The following is a 20,647-nucleotide window of genomic DNA, read 5'->3' on the forward strand; positions in this document are numbered from 1 at the left end:
AACTAGAAGGGTGCTTTGGCACATGCGCACACCAAGTTAGTTACAGGTCACGGGAGCGAAAAACACAAAACAAAAAGTGTTTTGGGGGCATGCGTACATCAATGTTGCAGTTAGAGGTCGGGGGCCGCATGGGAGAGCTCTGAGGGCCTCATGCGGCCCGTGGGCCGCAGGTTGGACACGTCTGCTAGTATAGCTTAGTCAACAAAAGGTTGAGATCCCTCATCAAATACTCTAAAGCTAGCTATGAAAACAGAATTTTAGCAGATAGTGAAGACAACCACAAGGCCTTCTATAGTTCTGTAAAGAATCTCCATGGTAATACCCATATTTGCTCTGAGCTACTGCACAATGGTACCTCGTATACCAAGCCAACAGATATTGCAGATATACTGGTGGACAGGTTCAGTGCTAACTTTACCCCCCCCCCCCAAAAGGACCAATCATAATACCAGTAGATTGCCAGGCACCCAATATTACTGCTGCACAGGTCAAAACAACACTGTCTAAGGCCAAGAATACAGCTTCTATGGGACCGGACAGTATCCCTGGCTGTGTTCTACATGAACTACAGTGTGAACTGACACCTCACATGTGTGCGCTGTTCAGTCACAGCCTCACTCAGGCTTTGTCCCTACCAAATAGTGCACTGCTACAGTCATCCCTCTCCACAAAGGAGGAGTGACTACAGACCCCGGAAACTATCGCCCCATTAGCCTGCTTCTGATATGCAAAGCTATGGAATGCATCATCATGGACCTAATAAACAAAGGATATAGGAAATCTCCAAACTCTGGATAAGTAAATACTGTGGGAAGAAATAGCCAGGGAATTGTTATGGCTAAGCTTGTATAGGTCCAGTCCCTAGGGCTGATAACCTAGTATCAACCTATGAACCTATGGATCCTACACAGTTTGGTTTTGTGAAGGGTAGATCATGCCTGCTGAACTTGGTTGACTTCTTTGAGTCAGTCACCAGAGCTGAGAATGAAGGTATGGTGGTTCATACAGCATACCTTGGTCTGGCCAAGGCCTTTGATACCATTCCTCACTCAGGAATCATAGAAAAACATACTAAGCTAGGCATCACCCCCTAGATCACTAGGTGGGTTGCAAACTGGCTCACAGATGGAACCCACAGTGTGAAAGTAGCTGACTCCCAAGTGCCAGCTAGTCACGAGTGGAGTCCTACAGGGTTTGGTCCTGGGTCCTTTCCTGTTTGGTATCTACTTCTCTGAAGTCCAGGCCAACACAAAGGGACTCTGGCTGACAAAGCTCACAGATGATTGCAAGTTGGGAGCTATTATTAACTCCCCAAGTGCTGACATCCTACAAAAAGGCCTCAATGAGACCAGTGACTGGTGTCAGAATCATGGCCTTAGGCTCAGTGCCAAAAAATGTGTCTTCATCCCCTTTGGGAAGAACCCGGTTCCCTTGAATTACCACATTGATGGTAGTCCACTGAACACAGATGGCATTATAAGAGATCTGGGAACACAGGTTGACAGCAACCTCTCTTGACCACCACGTTGCCACTGTGGTTAGAAAGTCCTTTTATGTGGCACATCTCATTACTAAGGGTTTTGCATCGAGGAAGAAAGGAGTCATTGTCTCCCTCTACTCTTCCTTTGTTAGGCCAGTCATATAGTACAATGCCCCATTTGGCATGTACCTCACTAGACAGCTGCAACAACTGGAGAGGCCACAAAAGTACCTCACAAAGAGGTGAGCCCTTAAACACTTGTCCTATATGGACAGACTCAAAAAGAACTCCAACTATTCTCCATCTCATATTGTCTACTTAGAGGTGATCTCTGCTAGACTTACAAAGCTGTGTCTGCCCAGCTCTGTTAGAAATGCTACATCTAAAGAAATCCCAATCCCTCTGCACCGCACATTCCAGAGACCTCACCCTCATTACCACAATCAATAAAACATGCTGGAGGGACAGGTTCATAACCCGGACCCTGCCCATGCTATGGAATAGACTTCCCATACATGTCAAGCAGAGCACCTCACTGGCCCTCTTCAAGAGAAATCTTGATGAGTGGATGGGAAATATAAAATTCACCCCGGGGATCACTCCAGTGGCTTTACTCGACAGAGGCACTAGGAACTAAGGTCGGGTGGCACGATGCCCGGGTAATCCTATGGGCTAGGCTTGTAAAGGCTGCAGGGCTGTTAGCCTAGTACACACCTATGAACCCTGACATGGAGACCTATTTTATCATTTCACACACTGCAATCAGTGTGTCCTTACATTCACCACTCAGTATTCATTACTATATAAGATTCCCTGCCGTGAAGCCCACCATCCATCCAGTCTGCTAAAGGCTACCATTTCTTTAAGGAATGCTGCACATCACCTGCACACTCCTCACATAGCTTAGGGTATAAAGGTAATGTTCAGGTGTACCATCCTTAGAACTTCTTTGCTACCAGTGTGAATGCTGTTTTTAACCATCGGCCTGTTTGCCTCTGTCCATTTTTTCCCCCTCTCTGCAATCTGACAGTGAGAGGATGCTGCATAACTTAGATGTTCATAGACCACTCAGATTTTACTTGGATAAGACCACAGCTATCAGAAAATCTGATCAGTTGTTTGTTTCCTTTCATCCTAGGTCTCTAGGATTGGCTGTCTCCAAGCAAACTATTTCTACTTGGATTTCAAAGTCTGTTACTTTTTGTTACACTTTTCATGGTGAGATCCTTCCTTCTTCTGTAAAGGCTCATTCTACTCGAGCCGTGGTTCCTTCTGGTGGTTTTTCAAAGGCTTAGACACCAATTCTGTTCTTGAAGCAGCTACCTAAACTTCTGTGCATACCTTTACCAAACATTACAAGTTGGATGGTATCTCAAGAGCTAGAGCTGGTTTTGCTAATTCATTCTTCATGGCTTCTTAGAGGGCTCTACTGTTGCTTCCTTCTCCCAAGTTTCTCCTTGAGCTTTGGCACTCTCCCTTATAGTAATGAATACTACAGCGGTGAATGTAAGGACATAGTACAGTTGTGTAAAATATTCCCATAACGGTGGATGTCCTTGCCTTCACCACTGCAGTATTCATTACCTCCCTCCATCCCCCTAGTTTTTTTTTTCCTTTCTGAATGTGCAGGTGCTCTTTGGTTTTCTTTGGATTGCTGTTCCTACTGGGGCAATCAGTTCATCACCTTTATGCTCTATGCTATGTGAGGAGTATGCAAGTGACATTCAGCTTTAAACAAAGCAACTGTAGGCTTTGGTAGACTGGCTGGACAATGGGCTTCATGGCATTGAATCCCATGTAGTAAGGATACTGCAGAGGTGAAGGCAAGGACATCTACAGTTATGGTAAGATTTTACATAACTGTACTTGTATCATGGTGTACTACAGCATATATCCCATAATGCTGACCACAAACAAAACTGAAACTAAATTTATTATTGCCTTTGTTCCCAGTAGCCTTAATAAACAACTCTTTTTATTAAACCCCTTTAGCCCCCTGTCTGCCTCTGTTTCGTGTGTGTGTGTGTGTGTGTGTGTGTGTGTGTGTGTGTGTGTGTGTGTGTGTGTGTGTGTGTGTGTGTGTGTAATATATAAATAACATTCCAACTGTCCCTGATTTCGTCTCATAGTTGTGGTTTACTTCTCATTAAAATTTTGACTTTCTGTTGGATTGTAAACTCCATGTAATAAAAACATATTTTGAGTTTCCAAAGTTTTTTTTTCTTTTTTTTAATTTTTTGAGTGAAATATTCCAGTGCTTTTTGTATATACTAAATTACATAAAATTGAGTTTTAGGTTTCATATTATTCAGTATCTGTAGAAAGAAAAAAACGGTACTTGCATATTATTGCAACCACATTTTTGCGGTAATACCGCTCGCTTCCCCGTGTGCAGATGTAAACATTGATGCTGCAGTTATGTCAAGAAGTGTGTTTTCCTTCATATTAAAAGATTGTTTTAGGCAGAGGTATCATGGAAAATGGTGCAGATCCATGTTTTTGGTGTACTTATGCTGTTTGCACTTGCCGCTTTTTGATCGATAATGCACTATTAAGCCGTCTGAATGTACTCGCATGTCAGCACTGATAACGGTACCAGTAAAGAATAAAAGGGTTAAGTCTTGTCACCGCATTCCCTGCCACCCCCCTTATTATAAACTGTATGCTGCAAAGTTTGACAGCTTTTTTTTGTAGCTGTCAAGAAGTAGTAGACAAGTGGACAACTGTCAGTGTGTGAGTCTATTACATTTAGCGGCTTGCGGCTTGAGATATGGAATGTGTATTGCACATAACTGCTGTGGAAAATGCATTTCCAGTGACATGATGGGAAAATGGCATAGCTTGAAACAAGCAGTCATTCCTTAAATGTTATACTGTCTTTCCTACCTAAACAATGACTTTTAATAAAGTTAACATTGTCAGTGTGATTCTGTATATACTTATAGTTAAATTGACACACCAGGAAGGGAGCAGTATTATCGCAAAGTGGTTGCGATAATACGTATGTATCGAAAAAAACAAACCAAGTACCAGGGCTTCATGCATTAAACCACTTTAATGAAAAAAATAAACAGTCCGGTAGGATAAGCGCTTTCACAAAATGTGTTTCATCAGATCCTAATAACCTAAAATCCAACAGCTTTTTAAAATAAAATATAACCAATCACAAAAAAACCCTAATAACCCAATGTGGTAATGGGCGTGCTTTCAGTGCAGGTTTTAAAGGTATGGTAACATTTAAACCAGGTATGTTATGTGCCTGTAACTGGGCTATCTATTTCATCTCAGCCAGCTTGCTTTTTTCACAATGTCGCCACCCCCCAATATTGTCTTTAATAATTTCAACAACAATGAAGTTAAAAGAATGTCCAATATTAGACCCAACATGTTTATAAAGGGCATTTAATGTATTCTCTCTCCTGATATCTCCTACATGCTTGTGACACCCGTTCTTTAAGCATCTTATTAGTCTTGCCAATATAAAAGGCTTGACATTTCATTACATCTGGCCAAATATACTGTTAGTTGTTAGACCATCTGCACAAAGGCCAAAGGTAAAATTTCTGCCAGTATTGGGATGTATGAATGTATTACCTTTGGACATGTATACACAGGCTTTGCAGGACCTGCAAGGAAATGTCTAACCTATTAGATGACCAAGCTTGTTTCCTAAATGGTCTATAGTATAGTTGCCTTTTGAGGGATAAATTATTTCTAAATATTAATTTTGGTGTTTCACCAACTATCTCCATAAGCTTGTCATCGGTTAGCAAAATTGGCCAATTCTTCTTCGTGACATTACATATAGCCTGTATGTTGCTGCTATATGTTAAAGAAAGGCCACAGTGAATCTGTTGTGCCGGTTTCCTGTGGGGGGGGGGGCAAGCTTCCCCTGAACATAGTTTCATAGGTTCGTACTAGGCTATCTGCCCTAGAACATTTGTAAGCCTAGCCAGAGTGTGTGTGGCTTTCACCACCCCTTAGGATGAGAATACTATGCCCTTTTAGGGTTTAGTTTACTGTGCCTCTGTCTAGTAGTGACACAGAGATGACCCTCGGGGTAAACCTATGATCTCCCATCCACTCGTCAAGATTTCTCTTGAATAGAGTTATTGAGGGGCTCTGACTAACATGGATTGGGATTCTGTTCCAGAGTGTAGGGAGCCTCTGGGTTATGAATCTGTCCCTCCAGCACGTCCTATTTATTTCTGTGTTGAGGTTTAAGTCTCTTGCTCTCGTGGCTCTGATGGATTTGGATTTTCTGAGGTGGAGCATGTCCATTAATTCCAGATTGGACATGGCCTTGTACGTCAGGCACAGATCACCTCTGAGTAGGCGGTATGCGACTGAATAGAGCTGGAGTTTTTTCAGTCGGGCAACATATGACATATGTTTAAGACCCTTTATCCTCTTGGTGAGGAACTTTTGGGGTCTTTCCAACTGCTGCAGGTGTCTGGTGAGATACATCCCAAATGGGGCATTGTACTCAATCATTGGCCTGATAAGAGAAGAGTACAGGGGCACAATGACCTCTCTTGATCTAGATGTGAAACCCTTCATGATAAGGTGGGCAATATAGAAGATCTTCCTAACCACTTTGGCAATGTGAGTGTCAAATGAGAGGTTACTGTCAACCTGGGTCCCTAGGTCCCTGATTACCTCTTCCGTACTTAATGGATTACCACCTATGTGGTAATTTGTGGGTACCTTGTTTTTCCCAAAGGGTATGACTATACATTTTTTGGCGTTCAGCTTAAGGCCATGGCTCTGGCACCAATTATCCATTTCTATGAGGCCTCTCTGAAGGATGTTTGTGTCCGCTGGAGTATCAATTATGGTGCCCAGTTTGCAGTCATCTGTGAACTTTGTCAGCCAGAATCCTCCTATGTTTGCCTGTACCTCGGAAAAATAAATGCCGAACAAGAGGGGTCCCAGGACTGAGCCCTGTGGGACACTGCTTGTGACTGGCTTAGAGTCTGACATAGCTCCAGCAACTCTGACCCTGTGGGTTCTGTCCTTGAGCCAGTTTGCAACCCATCTTGTGACATATGGGTTTACATTTAAGCTCGTGAGTTTGTCTATGATGCCCGAGTGGGGTATTGTCAAAGGCTTTTGCAAGGTCAAGGTAGGCTGTGTGAACTGCCTTACCCTCATCAATGGCCTTAGTGACCATTTCAAAAAAAGTCGACCAATTTCAAAAGGCAGGATCTGCCCTTGACAAAGCCAAATTGGGTAGGATCCAATGTCTGTAGGTCCCCAATGTCTTTGTTTATGAGTTCCATAATGATCCTCTCCATAGCTTTGCAGACCAGGCTCGTCAAGTTTATGGGGCGGTAATTTCCAGGGTCCGTAGAAGCACCGCCTTTGTGAAGTGGGACCACTGTTGCCGTACGCCACTCTTTGGGTACGTATCCTGTAGTAAGGCTAAAATTAAACAGCAGCCTTATGTGTGGATTTAGTTCCTCTTGGAGTTCATGTAGCACACAGCCTGGGACACCGTCCGGTCCCATTGATGCTGTGTTTTTAGCTTTAGAGAGGGCGGCTCTCACCTGGGCATCTGAGATGTTAGGGAGGCTACACTCTGCTGGGATAGTCATTTCTCCTTTTGGGGGGAGGGGGAGGAGAACTTTGCACTGAACCTGTCTGCCAGAATGTTGGCAATGTCAGTGGGTTCAGTGTATTTTGTCATTTTGGACTAACTCTGAGCATATCTGGGAGTTTTCACCCAGGTTTCTAACATAGCTAAAGAAGGCCTTGTGATTGTCTTTTGCGATTTTTCTCTCAAAGTTGGCCTTGGATGATTTTATGAGTGATCATAGTTTTTTGCTAGTACTGATCAGAGATGCCTTCCCTTTTAGGGATTTTGCTCTGTCATGTAGTAGCTTCCTCCTCCTGTTGTAAAGTTTGTTTATGGCTGGGGTCCACCAGACCGGGCGCCTGCCTTTGGGGGAATGGGTCTTGGTTTTATTTGGGATTGCATGATCCATGCATTCTTGAAGGTGCCTGTAGAAGGCATTTGCAAAGGATTCAGCAGTGTGGGTTGTGGTTTCCAGTGGCCCAGGGGCCTTGAAGGATACCACTTCAGTCTTAAGAAGTGTGAAGTTGGCTTTTGAGAAGTTCTTCACTGTGGTCTTTTGTGCAGGGGGTGGGGGCGGGATGTGGATTTCCAGTGAGATTAATTTATGGTCTGATCTTATCAAAGAGGTACTTCCGGTGTGGAGCATTTTGTCCCCATGTTTGTGATGATCAGGTCTAGTATATTGTCTCCTCTTGTGGGAATGGTGACTAGTTGTTCCATTGCATTTGAGTTTATGAATTCTAGGAACCTTTGGGCTAGGGTTTTGGGGGTTGAGTAATGTTCCCAGTCTATGTTTGGGTAGTTGAAGTCTCCCAATATGATGGTATTTGTTGAGACATTCATACTCTCCAGTGTCTTCAGGAAGGCTGTGTGGGGTTCCTGAGTTTGAGAGGGTGGTCTGTAGCATGCTACAAAACTGTAAGGCAGTTTTGCCTATGGTTAGTTGCACCTGGATGGTCTCCGATGCTTCATGCGTTGCCATTAACCTGGAGGTGTGGGTATCTTTTTGATGAATATGGATACTCCCCCTCCTTTTGTGGTTCGTTCCAAGTTTTTGGGCCGGAAAGCATGATATGAGGGAAAACCTGATAGTGCTGGGGTGCTCTCAGGAGCCTTGAACCAGGTTTCAAAAATTTTATGCCAACCAATTTTATTTTTGCAATCACCTTGTATTAAATCAATTATAGTAAACAAAAATTGGCATAAAATTTTAAATTACAAAGAAAAGAAGTGGATAATTAAATTGGGTGGTCTTTTCCACCCTGGTCTCAATGAATATTTATGAGGATTAAACCAATGGGAGTCAGGTATTGACTAAACAGCATATATTGGATTTTTTGTATACACTGAAGAAGGCTGTGTATGATACCAGCCGAAACCGGTATGTTTGTACCTGCTGGGATGTCATTTTGTTAAATATACCTATTTTAGTCACTATTTGCTGGCTCTAATTTTTGCCTTGCCTAAAAAAGGCACTATAGGGGTGGCAAGAGCCTTGGCCAATATCCGGAAGCCCAGGGGTGACAGGTGCAAGCCATCCCTTGCGAAGCAGCGTGGCTTGTCAAGCATGTCATCCCAAGCAGACAGACGTTGGATCCCCTTAGAATGACACCAGTAATTAAGCCAATTGTTAAAACTGATCATTTTGTCTTTGTACTGTGGCATCATTCTTGGTGAGGGTAAGATGCTGCTCAGGGTCAGGGTCATACCGGCCTGGGCTACATAATCAGAGAGCTCCTCTGTCTCTCTTCATGTAGTCCAGGGAGGTACGTCTCGGGTTGTTCACACCGGCATGTACAATGACAGAGTCATATTTGTACTTGCTGTGGAGTGACCGGAGTGCTTGTGTTATGTGGCGGATTCTAGCTCCCTACAGGCAGCTTACTGTGACCTTTTCCTTGTGCAGTCTGGTGAGCGGGACATCAGTGTGTCTGACTATGGAGTCACCTATTACAAGTGTGTCTGGCATGTTGTCTGGCCTTAAGGGCTGTGACTGTTTAGCACACTGACTTTGTGAACTATGTGTTGCATGTGCTATGTCTTGAGGTGGCGGTTGCTTGGGTGTCTGCTTTGGAGGCCTCTGTTGTTTTGGTAGATTTTTAATCAGCGCCTCCGAGTATGTTTTTGTGTGTTTGGTTTGCAGTTGTGATAGTTTTATGTGAGACTGGGTTTGTGGTGTGCGTGGTTACCTTCTCCTCCTGACTGGTCTTGCCAGTACTGAATGGAGAGAGCTCAGCCTCCAGTTTGGCTATATAGTTGCATCTCTCGCATATATTTGTATTTGTTGGGAGGAGGAGAGGGTTGTCTATGTACATGAGGCAATTGTAACATTGCCTCAAGATTCCCAGATTCACCAGCTGAACAGGAGAGGACGCCAGCAACTAACCCTTCGACATGCTAGAAATAGTGAAAAAGATTGCTGTGTAACTGAGTCAGAAAGGACCTATAGGGAAATGGGTACTCAAGGGAATTTAGGTGAATGAAGTACTTTCTTTTGTTTGAGTGCTTTACCTGTATAAAAAAATGCTTTAGGAGCAAGTGCTGAGCTTTTCAGATAGAGTATAGGCTGTTTAGATTGCAAGTAGAACAATTCTAAGGAAAAATTGAAGAGCAGACTTTACGGAGCCAGAAATAGTTTAAACTTGATTAACCGGCGCTGCCCGATGCTGCTCTATGAGCAACTTCGCGCGAATTTGCGCTAAAACGCTCTAAAGCGCGCAAAAGCGGGCTTTATAGCAGGGGGTTGAAAAGAGCCAGGAATTGACCCAAAATGGCCAATAAACTACAAGTTGCTGGGCTGGAACCAATCCTCTAGGGACAAATAGGTTGCTCAGTGCTCCCCACTCCCACTGGTGAACAAAGAAGCTTCCTCTTATCCAAATAAGGATATGGATAGCACAGGAACTAAGACGAAGCCCAGAGATCAACAAAATCTGAAGACTGGACTATTCTAGTTCAGAAAAGTGGGAAAACAAGGATATTTTTTTGTTTTTTTTCTTTTTTTAGAGAAAGGAGAAAAAGATACCGTAACAAACAGTAAATGCTATAAAACGGCTAGCGCACTTGAGTGTGTTAGCCTAACAATTAAATTAAACAAAAAATAACTTTTTAAAGTGCTAACAGTATAAATTCAACACAAGTACAGTAAAAACAATATGCAGAGCTGTTTTTTTAAGTGAAATGCAGTCGAGATGCAGTAATATATGGTTCACCTACAGTAGATCTTAAACTCTGTACCTCAGAGGATTTCCGCTTCACATCCTTGTTGCTATAGCCCCTCCTTATAAGATCTCCCATAAAGTTTTCTGTTGCCTGAATGTAGTCCTGATATCCCGTATGTAATCTTGAAACACACAAAAATTGCCCTTTCATAACATTATCAAAGTTTCTAGGTGGGTGATACTACTACTCAGGGGCAAGCTGTTCTTTCTACATGCTTTATGAAACATTTATGTATCAATATGCCCATGTTCTCTAACAGAAGAGTATCCAGAAAATCTATACTCTCGGATGAATATTGCATGGTAAACTTAACATGAACTACTATTTTCAAGATATTTTATAAAGTCCTGCAATAACTCAATGGGACCATCCCAAAGCATAAAAATATCGTCCACAAAACTCTTATAAAAATAAGGTAGCATTTAAAGAGATGTTCTGAAAAGATGATATTGTGCTCCCAATTGGCTAAAACCAAATTGGCATAACTATTGGCACAGGGTGTGCCCATGGCAACACCCTGCCTTTGCCAACAGAATTGCCTATCAAATACAACCACATTATATTTCAAAATCAATTCTAAAAATGTGCAAATCAGTTCAATGTCCATATGCAGTAAATCACTAAAGACATTCAAAAAACATCTAATAGAATCTACAGCATAGTAATTATGTATAATGGTAAAAAGAGTTTGAATGTCCAAGGTTACAAAAATAAATCTCTTTTCATAACCGTTTAACCTATTAACACAAGCACCTAAACTCTGTGAAATGTTTTCAGTGTCTTTAAGAACAGCAGGTGCCTCGCTTAAAAACATTTTGAGCTGCCTTTCAGTGAAAATAGACATGTGTTCAGTTACCTATCCTTTACCCGCTACAATGGGTTGGATGGGTGGATTTACCCTATCCTTATGGATTTTAGGAAGTCCATGAAAGGAAGGAGTCACTGGATGTTCAACATATACAAAATCATATAATTCCTTGTCTATTAAACCATTGAGCAATAGATCATATAAGATTGTTTGCACTTATTTAACAAACATATCTATATCCCTCTTAGACACTTTTAAATAAGTGTCTGTGTCACTAAGTAACTGCTGCATACTTTCCATGACCGCAATGGACCCTCCTTTATCCGCTGGGTGAATGTAAATGTCAGTATTATCACTTAATTCTTTAAGAGCTCTGGTTTCATTAGGTGTCAAATTATAAAACCTACTATGACCTCCCTTGTTTAAACATTCATATAGGTCACTTTCACAAATCTTAACAAAAGCCTCCAATGTCGGACAGTTTAGGATTAAACAGACTTTTTTCTTTTGTTTTTTAGGTCTGTATTTGCTCCAAAGCTGTATCCCAAAACAATGTCTTTAACGTAATGTCCCTAGCAAATTTCCTGAGGTCAGTTAATACATCATTAACCTGTGAAATTCTCGCTGGTACATATGAGAGGCCTTTATTTAAAATGCTAAGTTATAATCCGGTTAGCGTAAAAGTAGAAATGTAAAAAAACTAACATTTCTTCTGTTTGTAAAAAAAAGCTCATTTCCTGTGGTTCCAGGGAAGGTTTCTGACATTTGCGATTTGAAGTTAGATGGTCTCCCAGGTGACAACACTACTGCTTCACCACTGTGCCGTGTGTGTATGCATATATATAATATATATATATATATATATATATATATATATATATGTGTGTGTGTGTGTGTGTGTATATGTATGTATCCATATATATATATATATATAATATCTATTGTGTGTACTTGTGTGCGATATACATGTATATATACACACACACACACACACACACACACACACACACACACACACACACACACACACACACACACACACACACACACACACACACACATTATATACATGTGTATGTATAATATATATACAGTGGATATAAAAAGTGTACACACACCTGTTAAAATGCCAGTTGTTTTGTGACATAAAAAAAAATGATACCACAATAAATCATTTCAAAACTTTTCCCACCTTTAATGTGACCTATAACCTGTACAATTCAATTGAAAAATGCACAAATCCGGTAGGGAAAAAAATATAAAAAAATAAACTTACAATAAGCTGGTTGCATAAGTGTGCACACCCTTAAACTAATATTTTGTTGAAACCCCCACTGCTGGAACTGGCAGTATTTAGCATCTACTCGTGCAAATACATAGACCTTAGATCTTTGGCAGATGCTGGAAGTCATAAAACAATTTCATTCCTCTACATTTCAAGACTAGTAATTATTTCACCCTAAAGATTATACTGAAAGCTCCCTAGTACAGACATTGTTTCTTGCTGCACTGAAAACAAATATACCATCTTTTATGGCCTAGCCATTAAGTGATTTAATTTCAGTTATTTTCTGAAGTTTAACCTCCTGTATTCCAGTTTCCACTATATATATATATATATATATATATATATATATATATATATATATATATATATATGTGTATATATATATATATATATATATATATATATATATACATATATATATATATACATATATATATATATATAGATACAATGGTACATGCACATTTATGCTCTCTTCCAGTAGAGTACACTGTGGATACATTTTAAGCTCAAGCACTTTACAAAATACCTTTTCAACACACGTTTGTACTAACCAGTTTGATATACACATGACATATAGTTCTAATACAGTTGTAACATAATCATATTATATAAATCATGTTGATATTCACAAATGACATATAATTATTTACAAAATTCCAGCTAGCTTTGCTAACTGTATCTCCTTTCTTCACAACCACATCTGTAAGCTGTCTTGGAGTAACTATGTAGTTACCACACACATCAACCTATACTGATTTGTATCATATCTGTTAGTTATCAGGCATGCTGTTATAGTAGTATTGTCTCTGCCGAGCATATTCCCTAAAGTCCCTTTTCTATGGTGTTGACTTAATGTATTCATTTGGAAATGCTTCTTTTTTAAAGTAGTTTTATACCTATGAAACCCACAGTATTTTCTGAAGTGTAACCTATACTGGCTAGATACATCTACCGTGTATTTTACAAAGACTTGTATTTTTGTGTTTCAGCTGTTTGATGGAGATGTGTGTGCTATTAGGTAATAAAAAATATATATATATAATGTACTGTGTGTGTCGAATGCTTTCTCTGCATCAAGACTCACCAACAGTAATGGCATTTTCTTACATTCCTCTTCTCTGGATCATCATTGTTATATTAATGTTTGCCTTCTTTCCACAAACCATATTGATCCATATCTTTTAGTTTGGCGAAACATTTGCCATTCTTTTAGCTATTATGAATATATACACTTTATAATCATGACATGGAATTGAAATGGGCCTTTATCTTTTCTTCATATTACAGCTACCTCAGCTTCTTCTAGGATGTTGGCGTTTCCCCTCCTTTTAAAATGGTTTTAAACAAAACCTTTCAGATTTACATCACTTTAAGCTAATGATATCTTAGAGTAAACGTTGTTTGTGAGGAAGAATTTTTTTATATATACACATACAAACTGTAGCATTATATGTTTTGTTGAGTACTGCAAATTGTTTACATTTTTCAATCCATTCTTGTATGCATTTTTCCCCATTTGTTCCAGATCTGAAGAAGATTTTGTGCAGAACAGATCATCAGGTAAATGGTGTACCTCTCCACATTGAGTTGGAAGATAGCACAGAATTTGATAAAAGAAGATTTATTTTGGAAGGCTTTAAGGAGAGCACTCGTTTACCAATCATCGATTTATACATCGATAGCTGCAGCAATAACACAGCGCACTCCTTGGAAGTTCTGGATGATGGAAAACAAGTTGTAGTGACATTTAAATCAGATATAGGTTAGTAATCACTCAAAATTTCTCATACATTCATTTGCACCTATGCCTGTAATAGTCACTAACTGCATTTACTGTTTACAATTTGGATACAGAATGTTAAGTGACATGCAGGTAAAAAATATGAAATCTTGAAAGTTAAGTATGCTTTTACATTGCATTCAAATGACCTTTTCTGCATGGTATCTTAAAACAAAATACCATGTCTGGGTATGAGGTAAATGATGATATCCCCCTTTCACCCACAAATATTTGATTATTTTCATGTTTAGCACTGTTGAGATGAATTGTAGTAAAGTAGTACACTTTTGTGTACTTGGTATTGGCTTACTTGTATAGGAAATGTAGTTAGTCTGTTCAGTTATGTTGAAATACGTTTCACAACATGAATAGAAGTTGAAGAAACTAAGTGAAGTAATAGCTTTCTGTTTGCCTTACCTGCAATACTTTATTTTTAACCCTTTTGTCAATATGTTTACTAACTGCATTTTTTCTTTTATTTATATGTGCATTCTTGTGTGTTATTATAGATACTTAGATTTATTAAACAGGTGTAAAACATTAATATTTTAATACATATATTAATGTTTAGCATTTTCTAGAGTCAGTGTTAAATTTCTATATATGGCATGTTCTTTTTGTATGTGTCTCTAGGTTGTATTGTACAAGGTGTATTTATTTGGTGCTGTTTGTATTATGTTGGGTTTTCTTGCATTCATATTGTGCACTGACTCTTCTGTTTGTTACCTGGTATTGTGTTTTCTTTCCAAGTATGTGTTTCCATTTCTTTTTTATTTTATAAACAAGGTTACATTTTCTTCCAGTGGTCATTTTTTGCATTCAGTGATCTGTGAAGTGGGTATTGTTGAATTGGGGATATGTCTTCACATTTTTCTTCCTCAAGCTGTTGAGTTTTTTGCATGTTTCCAAATGGTCACTTTAAACTTAGTGTTTTTTTTTTTTTTTTTTCTGGGATGTGGTCTACTTGACTACATTTAAGCACATCGGACAGTAATGGACAACAGCACACATTAAATATTGAAAGTTACAAAAAAATAATGAATGATTATTAAAAATAACTAAATGCCAAAACTCTACAATATAACATTCACCAAATGTTCATGTGGGGTTGTACTTGCCCCATTGTTTGTTTGTTTTTTTTTTCACCCACAGGCTTCATAATCTCTGAGAAAAGGGGATATATGATTTTTTATTGCAAAATGAATGTTCTCCAGGATGTGTGATCTCCAAGTGAGAATATCAGTAGCAGACACATGAGGGTACACTGTTTGGTGAGATCTTGCCCTTCTACAAAAGCATAATAAACAGAAATAACATAGTAAATACGAATGCATTTAAATAAGTCACCATTGCAATTTTATAGTATATGTAATCTTAACATGCATTTGTGATCCAATATTTTTGTGTACAGATTTCTAGTGATGTATAGTACATCCCTGTACTGTTCTGAAGTTCTGCTACAAACAGTAATTAAGAGAAGTTAATAGTGTTGAGTAATATCTGAACTCAGACTGTATAATGTGTCCTGGCTTTCATTGAATGACAGATGTCTGCTCCCCCATTTTTTGGAGAACGTGATGGCTAGGTCCCACTGCTTTAACACCAGCAGGTGGGCATCATGTGCATAATTCAAGCAGCACAAGTATGTGATGATGAATTCTATAGCCTGTTAGACAGTACAATAGACTGCACCCAGAAAAACAGGTTTGTGGAAGCATGCATAATTTGATCAGATGCTTCCAAGCCCTGCGTCAGCAGTGTTCTTATAACCCACTAGGAGAGGAGAGTGTAACAAAAGAATTCCAAATGGACCTGAAATGATGTGCTCCTTTTGCTGGCTGTAACTGCTAACCTGACATCTTAATGCTGTGTTGAAACAAATCTCTACTTTAGAGAGGGACCTACCCCCCAATGTGATAAATTGTTTCAGCTGTACAAGATCAGGGGAACAAAAGGGCCAGTCAGTAACTGTAGACTGACTGGGTAGATAAGGAGTTAAAAAGGAAGAGATAAAATTTGTCCTGATGTTATTTATATTGCCTTCATTTTCATTGATTAGCTTTCATGGAGTCCACAATAACCGTTTTTGGGGAAGAAATGAATACAAGTTGTTAAATGTATAGGTTCTATGTACAAGAAAATCACATCATTTGAAATTGTTACTGATTTCTTGCATATAACCTTATTTAAAATGATAGAAAAATGTGTGGATGTGGATTTACATTGTATGTCAAAGATGAAGTGACATATGCTTTAGTAGAAAGAGTTTCAGGTTGGTGGGAAATCTGGAGGGGGAAGGATTATAGACAGTGTTACCTATTAGGCAGTCAATATCTGGAGATAAAGATGAGTGGTAAAAAAAAAGCCTACTTCACTGCAAATGTTAAGCTGAGAGACTGTATTAATAAAGAATAAATAAAGTAAAAAAAATACAGTGGAGGACTTTAATATTCATGAAACAGGGTGATCCATATGTTTTATATAGGTGAGTATAAAAAAAATAATTTATACTTTCTTCTGCTCTTGGCCACAGGATAAGGATCCACAAACAATCTCCACTCAGTAATGATAAAACACTTTAATAAAATTCCACCTCCAAACGGTAAAAATACAAAGAGAACACAGTAGAGTTAAGCACTTTCACCCAGTCCAAATACCAGGCTTCTTCAGAACTCTTAACAATGTAATTAATCCCTTTAAATAGCATAAATTACAGCATGTGACAGCCCTTCCCTACCGGAAAAAATTTTTTTTTAAAAAAAAAACACATACATCCCTGTTTTATGCAAGTGACCTGGTACACTTATTTAAAAACTTTAAAAATCAATAAATCTAAATGATAAGAAATAACAATGAATAGTAACTTCATAAGCACAAAATGCAAATAAACACGTGTGTGTATACATAAAGTATGTAATTTGTACACCATTTTTTTACCGTTTGGAGGTGGAATTTTATTAAAGAAGTGTTTTACCATTACTGAGTGGAGATCGTTTGTGGATCCTTATCCTGTGGCCAAGTGCTTTTTTTGGGTGGTGGTTTCTTTCCAACTTTGTATTTCTGAGTCAAGATGGCCGAGGGATTGGATTCTGACAAATTTATGGATACTCCCACTATTTTGAGAGACAATGATGTTGTGGATAATTCCCCGGTAACTAGAAGCGAATTTAATCAAGTTATGGTACTGTTAACCCAGCTGACTGACAGTTTGCGAGATAGGGTACCCAACACAGCTTCTGGTTTCCCGGACAATCAACAGCAACTTCCCGGCGCTTTAAACACACGTAACGGACATGCGACGACGTTCTCACAGACAGTTACATAAGGTGAAATGTGATCTGGCAGTGCTGGCAATTGTGAACCAGTTGTTAATCCTGCTAGAGTGATCACTAGCAAAAACAAAGTTTTACCGGACTGTGGAGGGGTTGATTTTTTGAACAATGCTAATGATTTTAACTTTGAGACCTGGACCAATAAAAGATTCAATTTTTACGAAGGTACTTTTTCTCGTAATACGAGTAAGTTTGACTATTATTTTATTAGGTTTAGCGATAAACTGCATTCATTTAAGGTTAATCAATTGGAAATTGATTATTTAAGAGAATGTGTACAGGTTAATAGAGTCCCAAAGGGACTACGGATATTCAAATTTCCTAACAATGTGAAACCGGATAGTGATTTATATCAAGAATTGTGTGAGGTTTTCAACAGAACTGGAATTGAAGTAATGAATTTAATGATACGGGACTATGAAGCCCAGAGTGAAGTTCTGTTAAAAGAATTACATTTTGTACACCAGAAAATGTTAAACAAATTAATTGGTAAAGAGAAAAGTAAATATGAGAATGTATTTAGAGAGGTTGACCATCATTGTGAGAAAATTATTGAAAGGAAATTAAGAAAACTGGAGAGAGATTTGTTAGAATACAGAGAAGGAAGGGCGTACCCATTGACTAATACATATCATCCTTTTATTAACAAGGACAAAGTGTTTACTAAGGGGAAAGATGATGGGTACTCCAATAACGAGCACACACAATTTCACTGGGGGACTTCCCACTCTGAGGAGAAGTGAAAGACTAGCTAAAAAGGAAAGGAAAAATTCAACACAGGATTTTCAGTACCAGAGGGGGGGGATTCAGAGGGAGGGGATGGAATTATGGTCGGAGCTAAACGATTTGGTTTACCCGATGTTTGAAGAACAATTTGTTAATAAAATAGGAGATGGGTACGAACAGAATAGGGTTTGTAAAAAAGGAAATTTCACTATATTCAACTTCACGGACATTAATGTTTCCGATGAATATTTCAACCTTTTTACAAAGGGGTTTCACTTTGTTCCCTCACGCCCAGGGACATTGGCAAACACAATTATTGACCTTAAACTTTTTATTAGACAGTTGAATTTTAATATATTATTTAAAGGTCAGGAACAGCCCAAACTGGATTTATCTAGGGCGAGTACTTTTAACCCCCCTATTCATTCATTTTTGAAAATATTTGAAGAACTTGTCGAGAAGGAAATTAGGCAATTGAATTACAAGGGAGGTAAGAGTGACAATTTTTCTGAAGCCGATAAAAAGGTCTTATTGTATTTAATTGAACAAAAGTGTAGGGTAATAAAACTGGATAAGGGGGGGTGGTGTGGTTTTAATGTACACTAGTGATGTACATGTACATGTACAATATTTTACAAGATACAGATAATTATGAATTAGTTTCTCATAATGAGATTAACATAGCCTATGCCAAGATTAAATATTATTTGTTGGACCATTTAATGCAAGGGAGTATAAATGAAAAGTTATACAATTTTTTATATGTAGACAAACCAAAAATACCTAAAATTTTCGGTATCCCCAAGACACATAAAGGGATTGACTATATTAAATTCAGGCCCATAGTGGCAGGTGCAGGTGGTATCACTGAACCTTTGGCTATCTATGTAGACTCGAAGGTCAAAAATTTTATAGCTTCAGTACAGCACATCTGTAAGGACTCACGGGAGTCTTGAAGGGAATAAAGAGAGAACTATTCAGCAAGGATATACTTATGGTTATGATTGATATTATTGAACTGTTCCCGAGTATCCTCCATGAAGAAGGTTTGGAATGGTTTTCTGAAATTCTTATTACTGAATCTGGTTTGGATAACAACACTTAATTTAATAATTGAATTTACTGAAACTGTTCTTAGGAATAATTTCTTATATTTTAACGGAGAATATTATCATCAAAAGAAGGGTGTTGCTATGGGGCATCTTGTGCCCCATTATGCGCTAATTGTGTATTATATTTTTGGGAAAGAAAATTCATATTACAAACTGAGTGGACAAACTACATCAGTAAGTACACTAGATTCCTAGACGATATCTGTTTGTTATGGAAAGGGTCAAAAGAAAAATTAGAAGAATTTTTTTAGTTATATTAATAAATCCACGGAATTTCTGAATTTCACTATGAACACGAGGGAAGATGGTTTGGACTATTTGGATGTCACACTGTATAAAGATTATGAGAACAATTGTTTCCAGTCAAAAATCTTTAGGAAAAAGACATTTTCAAACACATATTTGCATTTTGACAGTGGACATCCTTTTTATCAAAAAAGGGGAATAGTGAAAAGTCAGATGATTAGGGCTTCAAGAAAGACAAGCACGAGGGAAGCATTTTTAAAAATAGTAGATTTTATTACAACTCTCTTTTTAGAGAGGGGTTATCCTGAAAAGTTCATTGGAAACATAGTTAATGAAGTTATTGAGAACATAAATAAAAAAATGTTCCCTTTATTAGGGTGTGGAACTTGTGAGTTGGACAAATGTTCTTTAAAAACTGTTACCTTTGTGCACACTTTTTCGGGGACTTCATCCGAAGTAGAAAGGATCATTATTAAATATTGGCCTGTCTCTAACAGTGAAGGAAGACATTTCTGATTTTTTTTCCCATCCAGCCCCAATTTATTAGGAAGAGAGAGATATGAATCTCAAGGAATGTATGGAGAGAGGGACAGGATTGTCAGGCGGACAGGGCAAGATGAAGAAAGGCACTTACAAATGTGGGGTTTGTCATCAATGTTATTATATGCTTAACCAGGGTTCCTTGTATGTTCCTTTTAGGAAATTTAATATTTTATCTTCCCAATATTTTAATTGTAAGACCAAGGGTGTAGTGTATTCGGGTATGTGTATGCAATGTTCAAGTTTCTACATAGGGAAAACTGAAAGGCATTTAAACCAGAGGGTTTATGAACACGTGTATGAAGTCAGCAGAGGGAAGGAAACCAATGCCTTTTATAAACATTCCTTAACCTGTAAAAACATGGACATAAAGTTTTTTTTGTATTGGAGCAGGTTTGCATAGACCCCCGAGGTGGTAGTTGGGAATCCAAATTGGAATACAGGGAGTTACTTTGGCAATTTAAATTAGATGCTGGAAAAGCTCTGGGACTAAATGACAATATTAATCTCGGCAGTGTCTTAAAATTAAGAG

At 38.6% G+C, this 20,647-nt stretch overlaps 1 protein-coding gene across 1 annotated transcript in view; it reads left to right on the forward strand.

Moving 5' to 3' along the window:
* LOC122804788 (protein mono-ADP-ribosyltransferase PARP14-like) overlaps positions 1-20,647 on the forward strand; it is a gene marked incomplete in the record, with an annotated part of 1,493,437 nt that overhangs the window by 259,889 nt on the left and 1,212,901 nt on the right. The window contains 1 exon segment of the mRNA XM_044074882.1: positions 13,905-14,141. Coding sequence (XP_043930817.1) covers positions 13,905-14,141 — 237 coding nt within the window.

The sequence above is a fragment of the Protopterus annectens genome, chromosome 6.part0 (assembly GCF_019279795.1).
Source record: "Protopterus annectens isolate FY-2018-M chromosome 6.part0, PAN1.0, whole genome shotgun sequence".
Classification (NCBI taxonomy): Eukaryota; Metazoa; Chordata; order Ceratodontiformes; family Protopteridae; genus Protopterus; species Protopterus annectens.